Source organism: Ranitomeya variabilis, chromosome 7 (assembly GCF_051348905.1).
Source record: "Ranitomeya variabilis isolate aRanVar5 chromosome 7, aRanVar5.hap1, whole genome shotgun sequence".
In the NCBI taxonomy this organism is placed as follows: Eukaryota; Metazoa; Chordata; class Amphibia; order Anura; family Dendrobatidae; genus Ranitomeya; species Ranitomeya variabilis.
The window spans coordinates 22,295,969-22,313,632 of record NC_135238.1 but is presented as its reverse complement, the minus strand read 5'-3'; the positions used below and the strand labels follow the sequence as shown (position 1 = coordinate 22,313,632).

Here is a 17,664-nt window from a genome sequence, read left to right as displayed (position 1 = left end):
CCATGTAGTGTACGGAGCTCGCTGTGCATATTTTGAGATGAGCTTAGACTTTTAACACTAAAATACATCTTATTTTTAAATTTGGTAATTTATTTGGGGGTAGAGGAATAAAAAAATTTAGGGAGACAGATCCCACCCGCCACCTGCATCAGCGAGCATAGCTTAGGAATTCGTCCAATGTCAGGACAGGGTTAATGTCAGATTCCAGCTGAACAAACAGAGGTAGGAATGGATAAAATAATATCCTCCGCTCACGAGCCAGAGCATATTCCGAGCACCATGTGCGCCTTTGCAACCAACTGGCACGTTTCTAGGGTTGGACAAGTGGCAAAAAAGAAAAAAATTGGCAATTCCCGGACAGCAGACTTGTAACGTTCGCTGCTGTCTCATAGACATGTGCACAGTCCACGTGACCGGTCCTGCTAACCCCACAGATATAACCACGTACCTGTAAGTGACTGGCGGTGGTACCTGCTCGCTGGGTGCCCTGGGGGATTTTGTCTCCACATCTCTCATTCCAAGAAATGGAAGATGCAACAATCTGCCCAGTTCTACCATATCAGCCGCGTCATGGATGCGCTCGAAGCAGGAAAAATGGACACGCGCAAGGGTCTGAGGACTTTATCAAAGCCCAAATGTATCGCCGGATGACTGGGTCAGAGTATCTCTAAAGCTGCAGATCTTTTGGGGTGTCTCCATTATACGGCAGATCTTGTGAGGTGTTCACATTTTATGGCAGATCTGGTGTCAAGTGGGGTGTTTCCGGTACACACCAGATCTTGTGGGGTGTTCCCAGTACACGGCGTGTTTTGTGGGGTGTTCCCCATATACAGCAGGTCTTGTGGAATGTTCCTGGTATACTTTGTACAGTATATGGCTGTTTTTCGGGAGTGTCTCTGGTATATGGCAGGTCTTCTGGGTTGTTGCAATATACAGTGGGTATTGTGGTTTGTTCCCAGTGTATGGCAGGCGTTGTTAGGGTGTTTCTGGTATACAGTGAATCTTGCTGGGTGTTTCTGGTATACAGAGGGTCTTGTGGGGTGTTCCCAGTATACAGCAGGTCTTGTGGGGTGTTCCCGGTATATGTCAGGTCTTGTGGGGTGTTCCCGGTATATGTCAGGTCTTGTGGGGTGTTCCCAGTATATGGCAGGTCTTCTGGGATTTTCCCAGTATACGGCAGGTCTTGTGGGGTGTTCCCGGTATATGGCAGGTCTTGTGGGGTGGCCCCGGTGTGCAACCGGTCCTGTGGGGTGTTCCCGGTATAGGGCAGGTCTTTCTGGGTGTTCCCGGTATAGGGCAGGTCTTGTGGGGTGTTCCCGGTATATGGCAGGTCTTGTGGGGTGTTCCTGGTGTACGGCAGGTTTTGTGGGGTGTTCCTGGTATATGGCAGGTCTTGTGAGGTGTTGCCTGTATACGGCAGATCTTGTGGGGTGCTCCCGGTATAGGGCAGGTCTTTGAGGGTGTTCCTGGTATATTACAGGTCTTGTGGGGTGTTCCCAGTATACGTCAGGTCTTGTGGGGTGTTCCTGGTGTACGTCAGGTCTTGGGTGTTCCTGGTATATGCCAGGTCTTGTGGAGTGTCCCCAGTATACAGTGGGTCTTGTGGGGTGTTCCTGGTATACAGTAGGTCTTGTGGGGAGTTTCTGGTATACAGCAGGTCTTGTGGGGTGTTCCGGGTATACAGCAGGTCTTGTGGGGTGTTCCCGGTATACGGCAGGTCTTGTGGGGTGTTCCCAGTATACAGTGGGTCTTGTGGGGTGTTCCTGGTATACAGTAGGTCTTGTGGGGAGTTTCTGGTATACATCAGGTCTTGTGGGGTGTTCCCGGTATACAGCAGGTCTTGTGGGGTGTTCCCGGAATACGGCAGGTCTTGTGGGGTGTTCCCGTTATACGGCAGGTCTTGTGGGGTGTTCCCGGTATACGGCAGGTCCTGTGGGGTGTCCCCAGTATACAGTGGGTCTTGTGGGGTGTTCCTGGTATACAGTAGGTCTTGTGGGGAGTTTCTGGTATACGGCAGGTCTTGTGGGGTGTTCCCGGTATACGGCAGGTCTTGTAGGGTGTTCCTGGTATACGGCAGGTCTTGTGGGGTGTCCCCAGTATACAGTGGGTCTTGTGGGGTGTTCCTGGTATACAGTAGGTCTTGTGGGGTGTTCCTGGTATACGGCAGGTCTTGTGGGGTGTTCCCGGTATATGGCAGGTCTTGTGGGGTGTTCCCGGTATATGGCAGGTCTTGTGGGGTGTTCCCGGTATATGGCAGGTCTTGTGGGGTGTCCTCAGTATACAGTGGGTCTTGTGGGGTGTTCCTGGTATACAGTAGGTCTTGTGGGGAGTTTCTGGTATACGGCAGGTCTTGTGGGGTGTTCCCAGTATACGGCAGGTCTTGTGGGGTGTTCCCGGTATATGGCAGGTCTTGTGGGGTGTTCCCGGTATATGGCAGGTCTTGTGGGGTGTTCCCGGTATATGGCAGGTCTTGTGGGGTGTCCCCGGTATACAGTGGGTCTTGTGGGGTGTTCCTGGTATACGGTAGATCTTGTGGAACGTTCCTTTTGTATGGCAGATATGTATTTCTTAGTACTTATCATAAGTGGTTAAGGAAGGACAGCCTGTGACTGGGCCATGGGCACCCTATTACAATTGATTCCCATGGGTGCTGAAGGTTAGCTCGGCTGCTCCAATCCCACAGGTGACCAACTGTAGCCTAAATTGCTAAAAAAAGCTAATGCTGGATGCCATCAGAGCTGATTAGATGGCGCAATGGGGGCCTACATAATTTTTGGCTGTTGGTATTAATGTTATGGATGATCAGTATACAGGCCATGGATAAGAGTGGTGCTGAAAGAAAACTTACGGTACTTGTTTTTATAACTTTATAGCGCCTTTTTAGATTAAGTTCCCTTTAGGCAACCAAAACATTACAAAAAACAGAGTAATGTCGTAACACAGTTAAATGGATTGGACCTTTCCTAACCCAGCGGGAAAAAATATTGGGGTTAGGGTATGCTGCCATTTTGTATCATGGTCTCCGATTACAACTAAGTACTTTTGGGCTAAGCTCTGGAACTCCATAAACCTTGGTTTTATAATACAATATACATACATTTAAGATGGAATGAGTCTTTAAAAGGGACCTATCATTTGACATACTGTAAATATGTATATTTTTTTTACCCGGTGTAAATGCCGCCGTTCTCCTGAATCCGGTGTTGTTTTTCTTTTCTTCCTGCACATCTCAGTTCCTGAGATATGGCCCTCTGTTCTCTGTATGTAAATCAGTCCTTTTTTTGTGTGTGAAGTGGGCGTGGTCTTACATAAGACATCGCCCACTTGGCTGAAAAGACTGCATTTATATATAGGGAAGAGGGGGCAATAACTCAGGAACGGAGAGGCGCAGGAACACAAGAAAAACATCACCGGAATCAGGAGAACGGCGGCATTTACACCGGGTAAATAATAAACCCTCACATTTATGGTGACTGATCCTCACTTTTATATGTTTGGCTATATTTGTTGTTTTAACCTTTTGATCAAAAGTTTCCAATAGTTGAAATCTCTGAACCCTTCCATTTGCTTCCCAGATATAATATTTAGCATTCCTTTATTTTCGGCGCTGTATCACCGGCCTCTTGAAGGGTTTGAATAATAATGCGAGACGTTATCTAATCAATAGTCCAATCTTCACCTTTTCAGTAAAATCATGGATGGACACTGCGCACTCTGCGCGCTGACTTACGAGCTGGGACCGGCGCACATGCTGTTGTATTGGAACGCCTTCCCGCTCCTCTCACCCTAACACCCCTATAATCTGACATTTCCCTCCCGCCAGTTCTATATCACATTTCTTATTTCGGGACGAGTCACATTTTTGCAGATATTGTCATTTTAGCTTCATGGGAACTCGGGATTGGCCGCGTGTACTTCAGGATTACATTTCTGTTTCTGATTGAAGGAGGCAAGAAAAGGCAGATGTGCCCCCCGAGGTGGTCCCTCCAGGTGGTGCCGGTCCAGTGGACAGGGTGCGGGGACAGCGGTCCTGCTGGGACTGGTGACAATCATGTTATTAGGGCGCAGTATAGCAGTCATTGTAAGGGCTGCCGCAGGCTCCCATTAGGCACCGATAAGTGAGTGCTGACTGGTGTCAGGCCCCGAGGCCCAGGATTGGGAGATCCACTAGATATAATGTGTGGCCAACTTCCTTCCTGTCATCCCTCCATCCCTCCTTCTTCCTTCTTTTCTCTTTCTGTCTCATTCAATTTTCTTTCCTTTTGTTCGTTCTACTTTCCTTCATTCCATCCTACCTTCAAATTTTTTTTCCTCCATTTCATACTTTTTTCTTCCATCCTTATTCCTTTTTTTGTTTCATTTTTCTTGCTTAAATACTTTTACTTGTTTCCTTCCTTTTCTTACTCTCTATTCTTTCACGCTTTGTCCTTTCTTACTGTCTTCAATTTTTCTTCCCTTGCTTCTTTATTCCTTCCTTCCTCGTACTTCCTTATGCATTCATTTGTTTCTTTTTCTTTCTCTTTTTTCCTTCCATATGCATGAATTTCTTTTTCTTTTCTTTTTCTCTCTCATTCCTTTCCTCCTACTTTCCTTCATTCACTCTAACGTGTTCTTTATTTCTATTTTTTTATTTTTTTCTTCCTTACTTTCTTCAGTCTTTTTTTTTTCTCCTTCCATATGTATTCATTTCTTTCTGTCATTCTTTTTCTCTCTCCTTCCTTTCCTCCTACTTTCCTTTATTCGCTCTAATGTATTCTTTTCTTCCATTCTTTCATCCTTACTATCTTCAATCTTTCTTTATCTTTCTATCTATTATCTATCTATCTATTATCTATCTACCGTATTATCTATTTATCTATCTATTATCTATCTATTATCTATCTATTATCTATTATCTATCTGTCTATTATCTTTCTTTTGATTATCTAACTATTATCTATCAATCTATCTTTCTATCTATCATCTATCTATTATTTATTATCTATCTATTATCTATGATCTATATATTAGCTATCTATCTATCTATCTATCTATCTATCTATCTATCTATCTATCTATCTATCTATCTATCCATCATCTATCTATCTATTATTTATCTATTATCTATCATCTATCTATGTATTATCTATTATCTATTTATCTATTATCTACTGTATCTATCTATTATCTATCTATCATCTATCTATTATTTATTATCTATTATCTATAATCTATCTATGCATTATCTGTCTATTATCCATCTATTATCTTTCTATCTATTATCTATCTATAAATCTATCTATTATCTGTCTATCTATCTATTATCTATCGATCTTTTTATCTATTATCTATCATCTAACTATCTATCTATAAATCTACCTATCTATCTATCTATTATCTGTCTATCTATCTATTATCTATCTATCTATCTATCTATCTATTATCTATCATCTATCTATCTATCTATCTATCTATCTATCTATCTATCTTTCTGTCCATGTTCTTTGAAACTTTTTGCAGTAAACCTGATTCATATTTCTTTTACTTCCTGACTTTGGGAACGCAATGTTCTTTTATTATTTTTTTCCTTCTGTTCCCACAAGTTGTACAGTTTGATGCCAACTAAATATTTTACAAACGTCACAAGCCCATTATTACCCGGCTAATAGCTCTTCTCGCACTTCTCTGTTGGATAACTGAGCTTATGTTTCTACTGTCGCTCTCCTTCTTTCCCTCGTGCCGCGGGGTTTCAGTCACTCGGTGCCTACAGACGTTTCAGCTGTCGTCTGACCATTGTTGGGCATTCGTCACAGCTGGAGAGTCTTCTCTTAATGGTCAATATAAGAATTATTCTTTTAAAGCCAAATATATATTATCTTTTCAGCTCTGGGCCGACTTTTGGGTTCGTTTTAGTACTTTCTATAGATGTAAAAAATTGATGTCATGCAGAAATAACTTTATCCATTTCATAAACTAGGAGATATAGCTGTAGTCACCTTTCCTTAGGTTTAGGCACCGAGTGTGGGACCAGGTGTGCAAGCTGTGGGTCAGGCCCTTCAGGCACACCTGTTAGGATAGCCCTCTGCCAACGTCTCACTGTCCCAGTCTCGGGGCAGGCGCCCAATTCTTGCCTGTTGTTTCCCAATGTTTCTGGAGTGACCGTCTTGGCTTCCTGTGGGTTAACACTTCCCATACACTGGGGAACCAGGCGGAATGCAGTGGGTAGGTGTTGTCTCCAGCTATTTTTGGGATTTGGAGTTGATGGTCCTAGGCCAGAATTACCTCACCGCCATAGCTGCATCCGTGGGAAAGTTTACAAAACTTAAATTTTCTCAATAGTCCAGCAGGCTCTCCGGGGAGATTGCTCATTGACAGCACGCTTTCAGCCCTCTCCCATCCCATCACTACAACAGATCCTCAACTTTCGAGAACGGTGTCTTCAGAAGGTGTTGAGTTCAGTGAGGTCAGCGTCAGAATTCTACATGAAACAGATGAAATACTTGTTGGCGTTCCCTGTGTGTGACCCGTTATCAGTGAGACCTGCTTGTGAATCATTGTGGTTTGATAATTTAATTTCCTTGTTGCTTATGACCCTACATTCATACATTTTCCTAGCGTGACTTGTCCTCCCGCATATCTTGCACCATCTTAAGGAAACGTTTTAGGAGTTGTCCACTGTGGTCAGACCCTGTGTGCTCGAAAGGATCACAAGCTGAGTAATTCAAGTGTTTTCCTACAGCACCCCTACAGGAGAAATGAAGTATTACACGGTACTTGTTAGTCGGCTGCCTGTGTAATGCACAGACCTCTCGTGTTCTTACATAGAGATGTACTTTATGGTCTTTGATGGAGCTCCAGAAGGAAGGATGGTCCTAAATATTTGCAACCCAACTGTATCCCTCTTTTCCTACAGATTTCAGCCAAGGCCAGTTGTTTGCCAAGGAGCACATGTTGCATCAAAGGATGATGCTTATCACTTACAACCTATTCAAAGGATAGGTGATATGTGTCTGATCGGTGGAGGACTGACCAACAATCTCTGATGGTCCCATAGAGTTTGAATGTTGTGGTAGTGCGCATGCGTGGCTGTGCCATTCAAAAGGAAATCTTGGGACTCGTTTCTAGTGATTAGTGGAGGATCTGGCTGTGAGACCCTAACTGATCAGACTCTTATTGACTATCCTGTTAATAGGCGATAAATGAGGGATGGTGGGTACTAGCCAGTGGCCTATCTCTGATGGTCCCATAGAGTTTGATTGTTGCCGCAGTGCGCATGCGCAGCTGTGTCATTCAGAAGAAGATCTTGGTACCAGTTTCTTGTGATCAGTGGGCGATCCAGCTGTCAGGCACTAACTGATCAGATTCCTATCATGCGAATAAGTGATAAGTGAATGATATGTGGAGAAATGACGTGTTGCATATCTCTACTAATGGTCCCATCTCAGGGTCTCGGAACCCGATTTTCATGACCAGTGGAGGACTTAGTTGGAAGAGAATAACCTATTCTGTGGATAGGCAATAAGTGTATGATGGGTGAGGGACTGACTGGTGGTCTATCTCCGATGATCTCATAGAGTTTGAATAGTTCAACAGTGAGGATCGACGCTGGTAATCCAAGATCTCCGGACCAGGCAATCGTGTTCAGTGGGTGATCCAACGGTCTGACCCCAACTGATGAGATACTTATTTTGTAAATTGGTGATAAGTGTGTGATGGATGGGGGACTGACCTGTGACCTATCTCCCATGGTCCCATAGAGTTGTTATGGTGGAACAGTGAGGATGCAAAGCTGGTAATTCAAGAAGAGATTTGGGGACCTGGTTCTCATGATCACTGGGTAATCCAACTGCCTGACCCCAACTGTTAATAATCTTATCCTATGGATAAGTGTTTTATGGATGGAAGACTGGCCGGTGGTCTATCTCTGATGGTCCCATAGAGTTTTAATGGTGCGGTATTGTGTCATGTACGGTTGTGTCTTTGTAAAGGAGATCTCGGGACCCAATTCTTCAGTTACTTGGGGGACCCAACTGGCAGACCCTAAATGATTAGACTCCTGTCCTTTAGGTAGTATTTATCTGACATGTAGGGAAATTTAATACCTGTTTTCTACAGGATGGATAATCAGGGCTGCGGAGTCAGTAAAACAAACTTCCAACTCCGACTCCTCAATTTCCCTGACTCCACAACTCCGACTCCACAGCCCTGGTCACTACTGAGCATGTGCATAAAGCGCAGCGCAGAATCATCTCAACTAAAAGTCCAGCTCCTTAGACCAGGAATAGAACAGACATTTATAGGACATGTCATAACTTTCCCAAATTCTTATAAAAAATTTACAGCACATCCTGCATTGTACTACTGTACCCAAATTATTATATATTTTAGGAGTCAGAGCTTTTTGTACCGACTCCACCAAAATGCACACTGACTCTCCGACTCCAACTCCACAGCCCTGACGGAAAGTCTGACCTAATGACAAATAGAGCTGGTTGACTGTTTCCCCAAATTTGATTTCCTTTCCATAATTAGTATTCCTTTATGAGCGGCCATAAACAGATTGACATCCATTGAGAACGGTTAATTTATTACGCATTATTTACATAATTTCCAGAGAACACTTATGCTTCCATGTCTCCGGACCCCGGTGGGGCCTACTACCTAATTATCCTACATCAGATGCTGGTTTGTTTGGGGTCAATTGCTTCTGAAATGAATTAACCTAATTAGGCTTTTACAAATGATGAGGAAGCGAGAGGAAGAACATGCAAGGTTCACGCATATGTTACTGGTGGAATGCAGACATAGGACCTCCATATTACTTAAAGGGAACCTGTCATGGTGACTAATCTGTGGGCCGCATGTTATAGATGAAATGGACCCGATTTTTTTTTTTTTTGCATGATACATTTTTGTAAGGCCGAAAAAAGACATTTGTCCATCCAGTTCAGCCTATATTCCATCATAATAAATCCCCAGATCTACGTCCTTCTACAGAACCTAATAATTGATATATAGTTTCTTAGGGTGAATAGATTAAATATTATTTTTATTTTATTCTTTTAAATCCTCCCTCTTCATTGGCTAGGAGTCCAGTAGGAGGTCCTAATTAGTGATTGACGGCATTTTCTGTTTGACTGTCTAGCTGTCAATCATTAATTAGGACCGCCTCCAGGACTCATAAGCACAGAAATAGCAGGGATTTCAGTGAATAATGACTAACCTACAAGGTTTTGGGTGGAACATGGTCCAATTATTCAACACATTTAACCGAATTTGAGCTAAGTACGGTAGGTTGAAAACCAAAGATCGAGCAAGACAAGGTAGCCTTTCCGATCATTCTGTATGTTAGAAGTTTCAAGTCCTGGAACTTTCTGACGAGCATCGAAGGGTTGGATGGAGGGTCCTCTGGGTGGTCCAGGCTCTTATACAATAATTGGCCCTAAAAGTCCAGTAGGAGACCCTTTATTATTGACACTGGCACGGTGGGTCACAATATCTACTACCACCTAGGCCAGTTCATAGTGCTGAACAGTGAGGGTCCTGAGGTTTGAACCTCTACTGATTATGCCTTGGAGACCGACCACCACTGCAAGGCAGCCGGACATGTGCAGCACTTACAAGCTTTTTTTTCTGTTGAGCTTGTAAGAGCTGTTTTAAAGCTGGACAGGACCGCTAGAGCGCACTGCAACTTCCTATTCCTAGCTAGTGCTTACAAGCTGCACACCAGCGGTGGTCGGTCTTCTAGGCACCAAGCTGTAAACTAAGAAAAATGGCAATATCTCAAAGATGTCTGCAAATTGTAGTGAGCAGTAAATTATACAATTGCTTGTATTTACCATCACTATCCCAAAATAGGGGAGAGATAGTCACCTTAGTGTAATCTGTGCCTTACTTTGTATGTGCTGCCACTGCCTTGTGGCAGACATATTGAATACAGATCTTTTTGGTTGTTTTTACATCCACAAAAACACTTGACCTGGATCCATGAAAAAGGGGTATCTGGGATTGGTAAAAAGCTTTTCTTTTTATCCAGCACCTCTTATCCTTGGGACAAGTCTGGTATACCAATATTTACTTGTAATACCGCATATAGTCATTGGACAAGGGTGGCGCTGTTGGAGAATATATGAGTCTTCTTTTCTAACCCTATACAACCCCTTCATTTCTAGTGGTGATTGGTGGATGTCTGCAGCATATGGTGTACGTAATAGAAATGCCTTTGCTATGTAATAATCTGTAGGATATCTGGCAGATTTCTGAGGGGATCATTGGTTCTTATAGTAGATTTATTATATTTCTTCTAGAGATCTATCAAGCAACTACTTAGAAACCCTGGACAGAAGACTGATAGACCAGCTACAGAACCTGACAGAATTGTGAGTACATCAGTATTATGTGTGAGCATCGGTATTATACGTGATATGTGAGTATATAATAATAATATTAATAATCTTTATTTTTATATAGCGCTAACATATTCCGCAGCGCTTTACATACATCATCAGTATTATATGTGAGCATATCAGTATTATATGTTAGTATATCAGTATTATATGTGAGTATATCGGTACTATATGTGATGTGTGAATATATCAGGATTATATGTGAGCATATTGGTATTATATGGGAGTATATCGGTTTTATATGTGAGTATATCAATATTATATGTGAGCATATCAGTATTATATGTGAGCATATCGGTATTATATGAGATATGTGAGTATATCGGTACTATATGTGATATGTCAGTATATCAGTATTATATGTGAGTATATCGTTGTTATATGTGGGTATATTGGTATTATATGTGAGCATATCGGTATTATATGAGATATGTGAGTATATCGGTATTATATGAGATGTGTGAGTATATTGGTACTATATGCGATGTGTGAGTATATCGGTATTATATGTGAGTATATCGTTGTTATATGTGGGTATATTGGTATTATATGTGAGCATATCGGTATTATATGAGATATGTGAGTATATCGGTATTATATGAGATGTGTGAGTGTATTGGTACTATATGCGATGTGTGAGTATAACGGTATTATATGTGAGTATTTCGGTATTATATGTGAGTATATCAGTATTATATTTGAGATGTGAGTAAATCATTATTATATGTGATACTATTAATAAGCTGGTGGACCTAATGGCGGAATCTTCGCTATGTTTCATTTATATTCATGGTTGGGGATGATTATTTCCAGTGAAGATGTATACACATCATGTACATTTATGGTATATCTGCAAGACATGTCAAAAACGCCTGATAAGGACAGAGGTGGGACCCACATCTATCAGGCATTTTGTGACATATCTAGCGGATATGCCATAAATGTGCAAGATGCGAATACCCCAGGTATGGAAAAGTGACCCTTTCTTAGCCCTAGACCACCAGGGATATTGAGATTACTTGCTTTCCTGCCCTAGACCACCAGAGATACTGACCCTCTCCCTCATAAATCATATGGAGATTCTAATAATAACTCCATTCACCGTCCTAGACCCCCAGAAATTGTGACATTAACCCCTTTACTGACCACCAGAAATTATAAAATTAATCTATCAGTAAACCCGTCACTGTCGGAGACCACCATAGTGACATTAACCTCTTACTGCCCTGGACCATTAGACATTTTAAAATTAACCTTTAAGCCACCAGGATGCTAGCATTATCACCTTTTGTTGCTATATTTGATCCAGGCTGTTGAAATTAACTATTTTTCTGCTCTAGATCATCAAGGGTGCTGGCATAAAACCACTTCGTACCCTAGACCACCAGGAATTCTGATAATGCCCCCTTTCTTCCCTAGACCACCATAAATTGTAAAATGTACTTTTTGAATTATAACATTGATACTTACCGGTATGAAGTGCTAAACCACCTAGGATGTTGAAATTAGTGCCCTAGACAACCAGGGATGCTGGCCTAAAGCCATTTTATACACTAGACCATCAGGAATGGTGCATTCTTTGCCCTCGATCACCATGGATGCAGATAATAACACCCCCTGTCCTCATCCACCAGAGACAATAACCTCTTCACTGATTTTTCAATGTGAACTAAATTTTTACTGTTGTTTGCAGGGACCTGAGTGACAATCCTTGGCTTTGCGACTGCCGTATGTCATGGCTTTCTTCATGGGCTGCTGAAAATGGGGTTAGATTGGTTCAGGCGGACTCTACCCTCTGTGTTGGGCCTTCGGTGGTATCTGGCCAGGTGCTTCTCAATGTCTCATTCTTCAAGTCCACATGTGGTAAGTAACCCGGGCTGTCCCTAGTAGGGCTATGTCAGCATACCCATATCTAATGGCCATGCTAGTTGGCAGATTGGTCTGGGACATAATCCAAGTTGAGGGACCACCCCATGGGAGCTGTAGATACTGTAAATACATAACACTAGGCATTGGACATGCACTGTTGGCAATATGGCAGATGTATTATATAGCAGGACCATTAATATGGCTCTTCTTGCAGGACATGACCTGATCTTTTGCCCTCAAAATCTGTCATCTGCTGATGAATCCACGATCAGCTTTACGGCCATCCACCTGCCTGACCCTACGAACGAGGCCTGCAGCGCACAATGCTTTGCTAACCTCTACGGATTCTGGACCCTTGACCCCAAACATGGCTGCCTTTGTGGTGATCCCATCCCTACCAACATGTCTCTTCCGTGTCAGGAGGTCTGCAATTCTCATTCCATCTTCTCTAACTGCAACCTAACCATCGTCCAAGAGGCCATCACCACCCAGTCGTTTGCCACCTTGCAGCACTCTCAAGAAACCTATGGCCTTTTGGAGTCTGTGCGTTTAGAGGTCAAGGCTCCAATCCCCGTTACTCCCCTCCTCTGGGATTTGGGAAATCAAATCTATAGCACCAGTGAACTCAACATTACCCATAGGTATGCCCAGCCTGGGGTGTACAACATGACGGTGACCCTACGTCTGGGCAGCAGAGACCTTCTCATTCATGATGAGCTGAGAGTGGTGGGGTTGCCTGAAGAGATACAGATCGCATGTCCATCTCTGGTGAGAACCAATGATAGCGTGGACGTCCAGGTGAAGGTGAGAGGCGGAACGGAGGTGGTGGTCGAGTCTACTGTAACATCCGAGAACGGGGAAGCAGGTAAGCGGCAAAATGGGGAAGTCTACCTACTAGGACAGTCATCGGTTGAGTGGAAGGCCATCTCTGGAGAATGCCAATTACAGGATTTAAGATGGTCTCCATGGCACTCATAGTTCTTGCTTTAGGATTTGCTTCCACCACCAGTGCCATGCTTTTTTTTGGAATGCTAATGATAAGCATACATTTGGTAATTCCATGTGCACCATTCTGTTTTGGTTTTCAGACAAAGCTTGAGTTTATTTGGTGGATGGCTCCAAAAAGTCTGTTGGTTTCATCATGGAATTTGATGGAGAGATGGTCTTTGCCAAAGTTCTCTTCTCTGTCTAGTAGAGGGGGTTCCAAGATTTGGACTGTCATGTGTTGGTAATTCTCTCTACTCTCTCCTGCCCCGCAGTGTCTCCTGCCTGCCCACTCGGAAGTTTGGTGTACCCTGATAATAATCATTGCTACCAGCTGATATCGGAAAAAGCTGACTGGTTCGAAGCCCAAAAAATATGCCAAGATCTTGGAAATGGGGACATGGCCATCGTGAGCAGTCATGAGCTGCAGATATTTCTGGAGAACCGAGTTACCAGGTACAAGGAGATAGAAGGGAGCACAGTGGGCGCCTGCCGCCACCAGTGTCAGGTTCTGTAACGTGTCCCCCGCCGTCACCAGTGTCAGGTTCTGTAACGTGTCCCCTGCCGTCACCAGTGTCAGGTTCTGTAACGTGTCCCCTGCCGTCACCAGTGTCAGGTTCTGTAACGTGTCCCCCGCCGTCACCAGTGTCAGGTTCTGTAACGTGTCCCCCGCCGTCACCAGTGTCAGGTTCTGTAATGTGTCCCCCGCCGTCACCAGTGTCAGGTTCTGTAACTTGTCCCCTGCCGTCGCCAGTGTCAGGTTCTGTAACGTGTCCCCCGCCGTCACCAGTGTCAGGTTCTGTAACGTGTCGCCTGCCGTCACCAGTGTCAGGTTCTGTAACGTGTCCCCTGCCGTCACCAGTGTCAGGTTCTGTAACGTGTCCCCCGCCGTCGCCAGTGTCAGGTTCTGTAACGTGTCCCCCGCCGTCACCAGTGTCAGGTTCTGTAACGTGTCGCCTGCCGTCACCAGTGTCAGGTTCTGTAACGTGTCCCCTGCCGTCACCAGTGTCAGGTTCTGTAACGTGTCCCCTGCCGTCACCAGTGTCAGGTTCTGTAACGTGTCCCCTGCCGTCACCAGTGTCAGGTTCTGTAACGTGTCCCCTGCCGCCACCAGTGTCAGGTTCTGTAACGTGTCGCCTGCCGTCACCAGTGTCAGGTTCTGTAACGTGTCCCCTGCCGTCACCAGTGTCAGGTTCTGTAACGTGTCCCCCGCCGTCACCAGTGTCAGGTTCTGTAACGTGTCGCCTGCCGTCACCAGTGTCAGGTTCTGTAACGTGTCCTCTTCGTCGTAACTGATTACTCAGATTAGTGATTACATGGAGCATGGACGATCACAGCTGCTTATTGGGATTTAGTCTAATTCAATTAGTTTTATGGCTTCATTCAGTTTCCGGGAAGTTTGCGGTTTGCCAGCTGTGGTTTAATCATAGATGCCGGCATGCTGTGCCCGCTGCTCAAAGGAAAACGCCACAGAAATTCTCCATGAACAGCAACTTTTATAATACTTTACTGATTTTGTCATGAAACCAGAAAATCCCTTTAAGGAGGAGAGGGGGTATGATTTCTGCAGTGCCACCCCCATCTTTCAGTCACGTCTGGTATTGCAGCTCCGTTCCTTTGCAATAAGTCGGGGGGGCTGCACGGCTATTTTGGTTGTGAAACAGGAAGCATTGCCGCTGCTACAAATTACAAAAAATCCAACTGGTTCTGATTATTTGTCGCGGTGCTCTGCAGGTCATGTTGTGACCCCATTCATGGCCAAAGTTCCCCTGTAGCCTAAATTAAGCTAAGCTGCAATACCACAACCAACCTATAGATAAGTGTGGCGCTTTTTTTTTTTTCCCAAGACAGCTTTTCTAATCATAGACAATTCCTTTAAGATGAAGTGTATATATCCTTATTGCATGCAGATAGATGTCTGTCCTGTACGATGAGTGCAGAAATCGCCAGTTCACAGTGTTCACAGCCAGTTCTGGGGTGTTGGAAGCCTAAAATGACATGGATGATGGATGTAGCAGTGCGGTTGGTTTTACTTGTACTAGCGCGGTACTATTTATTTATAAGCGCCCCTTGCGGGGTCCATCAGTGAATGAGGCTTTATGTCCGGGGCGTTTTGTCCCAGGGGCAGGCCGGAGATCAATGTGTAATTTCCTCCTGAGCAGCCAGCCAGCTCCTGGCACTGACTCCTGTGTGCACTTATTCCTACAGCAGCTGTTTGCAATCCTTCCCCCCTTCGTCTGTTCTCGGGGGCCCCAATTGCAGCTTGTTTCAACCGGTCTGTCCTTGGCAAATGAGGATGCCGGGAGAGGAAACACATGTGCAGCCTGAGCTGCTGTGCCGTGCCCAGTTCTCAGACGTCCTCATTACTGGGTAATAGGAAATTATTCTAATTAACATCAATGCTCAGAAAATCCCGGGAAAGAGGCCGTCATATCATGACGTAATCCATAGATATCTGGTACGACTTATAGGGACAACCCGACCCCAAAACACAAATACTGGGGGCCATACAGGTTAGAAGGTTCTTGGATATTTTCATTATTGAGGCACAATTGGGGTTAGTCAGACAAGGTTGCTGCCTAGGGCGCGATGGAAGGTTTGGGGTGAATTTAAGGAAGAGGAGCTCCAATAGTGGTGAGAAGAGAAGAGCTAAAGGATGTGGGGAATGTGAGGAGCAGCGGGAGAGTGGCTAAAGAGAGGGGAATGTAAGGTAGAGGAGCTGCAAGAGAGGAAAGGAGCTCAGGGGTGGTGAAATGTGAGGGAGAGGAGCGGCAAGAGAGGAAAGGAGCTCAGGGGTGGGGAAATGTGAGGGAGAGGAGCGGCAAGAGAGGAAAGGAGCTCAGGGGTGAGGAAATGTGAGGGAGAGGAGCTGCAAGGGAGGAAAGGAGCTCGGGTGGGGAAATGTGAGGGAGAGGAGCGGCAAGGGAGGAAAGGAGCTCAGGGGTGGGGAAATGTGAGGGAGAAGAGCGGCAAGAGAGGAAAGGAGATCAGGGGTGGGGAAATGTGAGGGAGAGGAGCGGCAAGAGAGGAAAGGAGCTCAGGGGTGAGGAAATGTGAGGGAGAGGAGCTGCAAGGGAGGAAAGGAGCTCGGGTGGGGAAATGTGAGGGAGAGGAGCGGCAAGGGAGGAAAGGAGCTCAGGGGTGGGGAAATGTGAGGGAGAAGAGCGGCAAGAGAGGAAAGGAGATCAGGGGTGGGGAAATGTGAGGGAGAGCAGCTGCAAGAGAGGAAAGGAGCTCAGGGGTGGGGAAATGTGAGGGAGAGGAGCTGCAAGGGAGGAAAGGAGCTCGGGTGGGGAAATGTGAGGGAGAGGAGCGGCAAGGGAGGAAAGGAGCTCAGGGGTGGGGAAATGTGAGGGAGAGGAGCGGCAAGAGAGGAAAGGAGATCAGGGGTGGGGAAATGTGAGGGAGAGGAGCTGCAAGAGAGGAAAGGAGCTCAGGGGTGGGGAAATGTGAGGGAGAGGAGCTGCAAGGGAGGAAAGGAGCTCGGGTGGGGAAATGTGAGGGAGAGGAGCGGCAAGGGAGGAAAGGAGCTCAGGGGTGGGGAAATGTGAGGGAGAGGAGCGGCAAGAGAGGAAAGGAGATCAGGGGTGGGGAAATGTGAGGGAGAGGAGCGGCAAGGGAAGAAAGGAGCTCAGGGGTGAGGAAATGTGAGGGAGAGGAGCGACAAGGATGGAAAGGAGCTCAGGGGTGAGGAAATGTGAGGGAGAGGAGCGACAAGGATGGAAAGGAGCTCAAGGGTGGTGAAATGTGAGGGAGAGGAGCTGCAAGAGAGGAAAGGAGCTCAGGGGTGGGGAAATGTGAGGGAGAGGAGCTGCAAGGGAGGAAAGGAGCTCAGGGGTGGGGAAATATGAGGGAGAGGAGCGGCAAGAGAGGAAAAGAGCTCAGTGGTGGGGAAGGGGGATGTCAGGAGTGACAGAAGAGGAACTGAAGGGAGAAGAGCTGAAAAAGAAGCGAGGTGGTGAAGGATCTGAAGAATATGAAGAGGGAGAGGAACTGAAGTGTTTGGGAAATGTGAGGGAGAGGAGCTGAAGAGATGTCGAAATGTGAGAAATAAAAGCTTCAAAAGAGGCGAAAAGTATGGAGGGAATGTGAGGTAGAGGAGCTGCAGGAGTAAAGAGGAGCTGAAGAATCATCGAAAGAGATGAGGAAGTGAAGGGTGGAGGGGATGTGCAGAGTGGAGAGAAGCTGAAGTGTAGAGGGAATGTGAGGGAGAGGAGCAGAAGAGTAAGCGAAATGTGAAGGAAAGAAGCTTCAAAAGAGGCGAGAAGGTGAAGGGTGGGGGAAATATGAGGAGTGATGAGAGAGAAGCTGAAGTGTGGAGGGAATGTGAGGGCGAGAATAAGTGAAAAAGGATAGATGCTGAAGGGTGAGGAGCGAAAGTGAGGAGCGGTGGGAGAGTAGAATATGAGGGAGAAGAGCTGGAGGG

At 45.3% G+C, this 17,664-nt stretch overlaps 1 protein-coding gene across 1 annotated transcript in view; it reads left to right on the top strand.

The window, feature by feature from the left end:
* Positions 1–17,664, top strand: part of PKD1 (polycystin 1, transient receptor potential channel interacting) — a 104,552-nt gene that overhangs the window by 29,717 nt on the left and 57,171 nt on the right. The window contains exons 2-5 of the mRNA XM_077274462.1: positions 10,287–10,358; positions 12,079–12,248; positions 12,469–13,119; positions 13,514–13,694. Of these exons, the coding sequence (XP_077130577.1) occupies positions 10,287–10,358; positions 12,079–12,248; positions 12,469–13,119; positions 13,514–13,694 (1,074 nt within the window). The remainder of the gene's footprint in view (positions 1–10,286; positions 10,359–12,078; positions 12,249–12,468; positions 13,120–13,513; positions 13,695–17,664) is intronic.